Source organism: Echinops telfairi, unplaced genomic scaffold, assembly GCF_000313985.2.
Source record: "Echinops telfairi isolate 266 unplaced genomic scaffold, ASM31398v2 ScPeMD7_2;HRSCAF=8, whole genome shotgun sequence".
In the NCBI taxonomy this organism is placed as follows: Eukaryota; Metazoa; Chordata; class Mammalia; order Afrosoricida; family Tenrecidae; genus Echinops; species Echinops telfairi.
This window is the reverse complement of record NW_022103898.1, coordinates 32,980,842-32,986,841: the sequence shown is the minus strand read 5'-3', so window position 1 is coordinate 32,986,841 and position 6,000 is coordinate 32,980,842. Positions and strand designations below refer to the sequence as shown.

The following is a 6,000-nucleotide window of genomic DNA, read 5'->3' as shown; positions in this document are numbered from 1 at the left end:
TTTAAACTCCTACGAAATGATTTTTTTTTTAAAGTAAATATTGTTTGAACTGCACTGAAAGGAAGGGGAAAAGACAGCAAAGACAATACCTCATCCAGACTCCTACTAGGACAGAATGTGATTCTTTTCTTGGCATACTCTTCTATTGATCTGGAAATCGCTTCCAGCCATTCATCCCTTTCTGTGGCAGAACTGTTGGGGGCAAAAGCAGGTCCCATCAACCAGATGTCAGCATTTACTCTTTGCCTTTTTCTTACTTCTTTCCCTTCTCCCAGGGCAACGGAGTCCACTACCTTCCAACAATCCTGTCTTAGGCAGGGACTCAGGTTTGCACGCCCCAATAATCAGAATGGGCATTAGAACCCATGACATTTTAGCAAACACACGCTTTGTCCCTTTCCAAAAGTACTGCTTCCTAATAAGTGACTTTTGAAGTCACCACAGTAAAATGGATAAGTATTTTATTGGTTACTTTCGTGGATATTCATACAATGAATTACTGTGATTATCATAAAACCAAGGTATTGTCTACGACATCTTTCCAGAATTCAAACATTTTTGGAGGAATCGAATTTCACCTCCAGAATAGAATAGTAAATATTTTTAGATGACTAAACATTACTAAGGGTTTCTACAAAGGGCAGCAAGGAAAGGAGAAGATATTATTCTGCTATCAGGAAACATATGTGGAAGGAGGGGGTAATAAGGGAAATTGCCTTACGCTGCTGAGAAAACAAGTCTAACTATTAAGCCCACTAAGCTCTCTGCCCACAACCTCAGCACATCTCTCTTATTTTTTTTAGTTCATCTCATCTTTGAATCAAATCTAGATTAGAAAGGGCCCCAGAAAGAGAAAGCTTTCTTAGAACAAGCCATTCCTGTTTTGTTTTTTTTCCTCTACAACCACACCTCCCCTCAGAAAACTCTATGGTAATGCTGAATCACCAGCTATAGCAGCACTTCCATAAAGCCATTATTTAATTTTTGTTTTGCTCAAAACTAAGAGGCACATTTGAGATATTAGAAATAAATGAATAAATAAATGGAGAGTTTAATAATGAATTTAGAACTTTATTATCATAATAAAGCAAAATCCAACCTAACAGTAGACTTGTGCTCATTTTTGAGAGAGGCGCACGAGAATCTGCTGGAATACAATGACCAGATAGCTTTAATTTGTTTTAAAATACTTTAGATGGTAAGACAGGAAAACCTGTGGAAAAATCTTGGTTAATTCGTGGTGAGTCTAGGTGATTGGATACACAGTTCGAGTGTGTGGTTCACTCCAATTTTAAGTATATTTGAACTTTTAAGTAATATTTTTATTAATGAACACATAGTTTTAACTTTACCTATAAAAATATTTTAAAATCCATTATAAGTAATAGTATAAAGGGGCATTAAGCCGTTTGTGAGAAAATTCCGTTTAACTTTTTGAGGCCTCTTCATAAGCACAGTCATATTTTGCTTTCTTTTGAAGAATCTGGAACAGGTCAAGGAGATATTAAGAAAACCATTTGCCTTTTACACAGTAAATCATTATTAGAAATATAGCTATTAAGTGGTATATTTTCCAGCACTACATTGGACAATACTCTATGGCTAATTTTTTAGAGGTGGGTTGCTGGGCCTTATTTTTTACCTAGTCTGTGTGAATCTGGAAGCTCCATCAGAACCCAGCTGCACAGGTGACCCTGCTAGCTGGGTTTTACCACTGGCATAACTTTTTACCACTGGCATAACTTCTAGTATCAGTGTACAAGCTACCCCAGTGCCTGAAATTTTACCACTGGCATAACTTCTAGTATCAGTACACAAGCTACTCCAGTGCAGCTGCTTGCTGACAGCCATAACTAGCTACCAAGTAATAGTTACTACCTCTTAGCCAACTGTGCAAATGCTTTGTAAATGTTATCACACCTTATTCTTAGAGTTCCCCTATGGAATATTGCATCGTATCATGTACACACACACCCCTCCACCTCATCACCCACCATCACCATTTACAGAGGAGGAAATTGAGGACTTAAAATGTTATCTAAATCTGTTTTAGATGGCAGGCTACCAACAGACAAGTGGGTGTCAAAGTGTGGCTGTGGTTCAGGACTGAGCCCTTCGCCTCCAGGCCATCTTTGGCCTGTGTCTAGGTTCTCTAAAGAACTACACAAGGAGAACACATCCTTGGGCTCCCGAGTAACCATCACCATCTCCGTTTCTCCCCCTCTTTTTACTGGAAAAGGTGACAGAGCAGAAAGGAAGATGGCTCCTTTGAGAAGTGCTGTCTGATTTTCCTGGAACTGAGGAGCCTGTGGGATGGGATGCAACTGTGCAGATCATGTCACATATGCTGGTCTCTCATTTAATCATTCCTGGATCTCTCCTGTGAGAGTCTGCCCAAATCATGTCGACGGCTCTCGACAGCATCTTTCTCAACGAGCGACACTGTCTGCCCACGACATGGAATGGAGACATCATAGCTACGCTACTGTTGCACAGAGGAATCAGCTTCTTCCTCAGATCAAAAAACAGTGAAACCTAGGAACCTTTACATAACAGGATGTGAACATTACCAAACATTGTCCCACTGGCTGGAATGAATTCCCCAGGGGAAAATCCCTGCAACTGCATGCATTCCCGGTGTGTTACACCTCACCACAGCGTTTACCACTTGTTCTAACAGAGATGTTCCACTGAGGCTCAGAGGTCACATCATTTCAGTTCATTACAGTGACAATGACTGGGCATTTGATAAGGGCCAGGGTATACGAGATACACCTCACTGGTAAGCGTTCCCATTTAATTTAGGTGAGACACAGAAACAAGCGATCAATATATGAGATCATAAATGTAAGAAAGATAAACAACATAAAAGTAGTAAGCTGCCTTGCTGAAGATGAGTCAGGGGGTGGGGGTAGATATGATGAGTCATTAGGATCTGAAGAGTTACATGAGGTGATTTTTTTTTTAATTTATTATTTTTTAAATCAATTTATATAAGGGGCTCACACAATTCATCACAATACATAGATCAATTGTGTAAAGCACATCTATACATTTGTTGCCCTCATAATGAGGTGATTTTTTTTGACAGGGAACCCTGAAGCTTCTCTGTGCCCTCCCATGCAGTCTCCTCATTTTTGTTATTACCTCGAAGTCAATGACTCCCAAATATGAGGTGTTCAATAAGTTCACAGAGTTCAATAAGTTCGTGGAAAAATTCCCTTATCTTTTAATTCCATTTTTTCCAGGAACTTTTGGAAGCCCTCTCTAGACTAGGCTTCCTTCTGAGGCCCAAATCCTTATATAATCTGCCTCCTCAATGATATAGTTTTCCTGTTTCACAGGCACTTCGAGTTCAACGTGTACATCTAAAACCAAAGTCCAGCCTTCTACCCAGAGGCTTGTTCTCTATCCCAGTGAATGGTAAGAGCATGTTCACACTGCACAACCTGGAGACTCTTAATTCCTCGGTATTTCTCATCCCCTATGTCTAATCAATCACCTCACAACCTACTTTCCGACTTAATTCACCTCCCAACCCACTTTTTATACTTTGACCAGATCATCTTTTCAAAAATGCTATCCTGATCACAATCATTCCCTTGGACAAACCTTTCTGTGACTGACTCTCCATGGACCCCAGACTAAAGACCTAGATCCACAGGCTACATGATCTACCCATCTTACCCTGCAGTCTTATCATAGGTCACATTACGTCTTGTTCTCCATGTTCATATAGCACTGGCCTTTCAGCTTTTTCAGTATACTATGTCCATTTATGTCTTCTACAGACCAGGCGTCTCCTCCTTTTCTCTTTGTCTGCCTTTCCAACTCGATGCATCATTCAGATGTCAATATATTCCGGATGTCTTAAGGTAGCAAGTTTTCTATGGTGGAAAATTCTTTCAAGAACCAAGTTCAAGTACACTGACAGGGAGCTGCTAGAAACTCAAACCTTGAGTCAGAAGAGTATGTGGAACAAGATATATTGCTGACAGCAGATAGATCTTGGCTAACAGTAGAGAAAGATGTTTACTTCTGTTTTATTTACTATGCTAAGGCATCCGATTGTGTGGATCATAACAGACTATGATGGATGAGTGACATTGAGAAAAATGGGAATTCCAGAACACTTCACTAAGTTCATGTGGCTCCTGTACATAAAGCAAGATGCACTTATTTGAACAGAAGAAGGGAATCCTGCATAGTTTGAAATAAGGAAAGCTGTGCATCTGGGTTATATCTTTTCACCAGTTATTCAATCTGCATATTGAGCAAATAATTTGAGAAGCTGAACTATATGAAAAAGAACGCAGCATCAGGCATGAAGGAAGACTTATTAATAATCTACAGAGGACCTAACCTTGTTTGCTGACAGTAAGGAGAACTGGAAGCACTTGCTGATGAAGATCAAGGATTGCAGCCTTCAATATGGATTGTAATTTAATGTAAAGAAAGCATGAATCCCCACAATGGGACATAGGTAACATCATGATAAACAGAAAAAATTAAAGTCAAGAATTCTGACTTGTTTGATCCATAATCAGTGCTTATGGAAGCAGCAGTCAAGAGATCAAACAGCACACAGCATTGGGTAAACCTGCTGCACAAGACCTCTTAAAGTGTTGAAAAGCAGAGATGTTACTTGGAGGACTAAGGTGTGTCTGATGTTATTTTCAATCACCTCATATACATGTGAAATTGGATAAGGAAGACCAAAGAATTTGAATCCTGCTGGCAAAGAACACTGAAAGTACCATGGACTGCCAGAAGAACAAACGAATCTGTCTTGGGAAAAGTACAGGCAAAATGCACCTGAGAAGCAAGAATGGTGAGACTGTCTCATGTGCTTTGGACATGTTATAAGGAGAGACCAATTCCTGGAAAGGGATGCCATTCTTAGTAAATTAGGAGGACAAAAATGATTTAAAAAAACAAAACAAAACATTAAAAGAATTAGAAGGATTCAGTTAAATTAAGAAGACCTGTGATTAGATGGATTAACACAGGGACTGCAACGATGAGCTCAAACGTAACAACTGTAAAGATTGCACAAGACCAGGCAGTGTGTTTTGTTCTGTTGTCCAGGGGGGCACTATGAGATGAGGACCTACTTGATGGCACCGAATAAATCAGCTGAATCTTCATTTTCTCTTGTAGCAAGTCAAGATCATACAGTTAGCAAACGTTATTATGGTTCCAGCTACTACTCTTGCTGTTACTAAGACCTTAGCCAATTGTAGATACAGTGGAAGACGGGCAGACTAGATTCCAACACCCACTCTACTGCTTACTAGCTAAGTAGTTTGTCCCACCATTGTTGTTGTTGTTGTCAGTTGCCTTGTGTACGGCAACCCCATGGCCAACATAACAAAATCTTGTTTCTCACTATAAAATAGATATAATAGTAGTACTTTACTCAAAGGGTTGTTGTGAAAATTTAAAGAAGTAATACACGTAATGTCCTAGAAGTATGCCTGGCCCAAAGGAGGTTTTATAGGCGTGCTTGCTATTATTTTTATTATATCCAGGATCGAGCCTGAGTGAGCCACTTGGATTCTCTTATCTAGATCCTGCAGAGAAGCAAGTGATGGCTGCTGTTCCTTCTCCTTCACCAGTCAAACTGGCCAAACATCCACTTCTGTTCTCAGCCACTAAGTCAATAATGCAAGTGTGTTTCACTTCAATATGCGTAATACAGCCCCGCATTTCCTAAGAACTTGATTTCATATTTTGGTAATGGATTTTGATTTATAAAATCACTGCAGGATCCATTTGGAAGCAATGCAGTGTTGTAGAAATAGCAATGGTCTTAAAAGCACTTATAGCTTAGCTTTCCCACTTACGTGTCCTTAAGTCACCAACTCAGTTTTTCTATAACTTCTTTGTTCTTTATCTTGAGATGACATCTACCTTATGAGTTTATTATGACATTTATATGATACGTGAAAATTTCCTAATAAACTATAAAACACTAGATTTTTTTAACATTATGTATCA

At 39.3% G+C, this 6,000-nt stretch overlaps 1 protein-coding gene across 2 annotated transcripts in view; it reads right to left on the bottom strand.

Annotated features, from left to right (window-relative positions):
* Window positions 1-6,000, bottom strand: part of FGD6 (FYVE, RhoGEF and PH domain containing 6) — a 121,029-nt gene that overhangs the window by 13,750 nt on the left and 101,279 nt on the right. For both annotated transcript variants that reach the window (XM_045290004.1, XM_004700388.2), the window contains exon 15: window positions 90-192. In XM_045290004.1, the coding sequence (XP_045145939.1) occupies window positions 90-192 (103 nt within the window). The remainder of the gene's footprint in view (window positions 1-89; window positions 193-6,000) is intronic.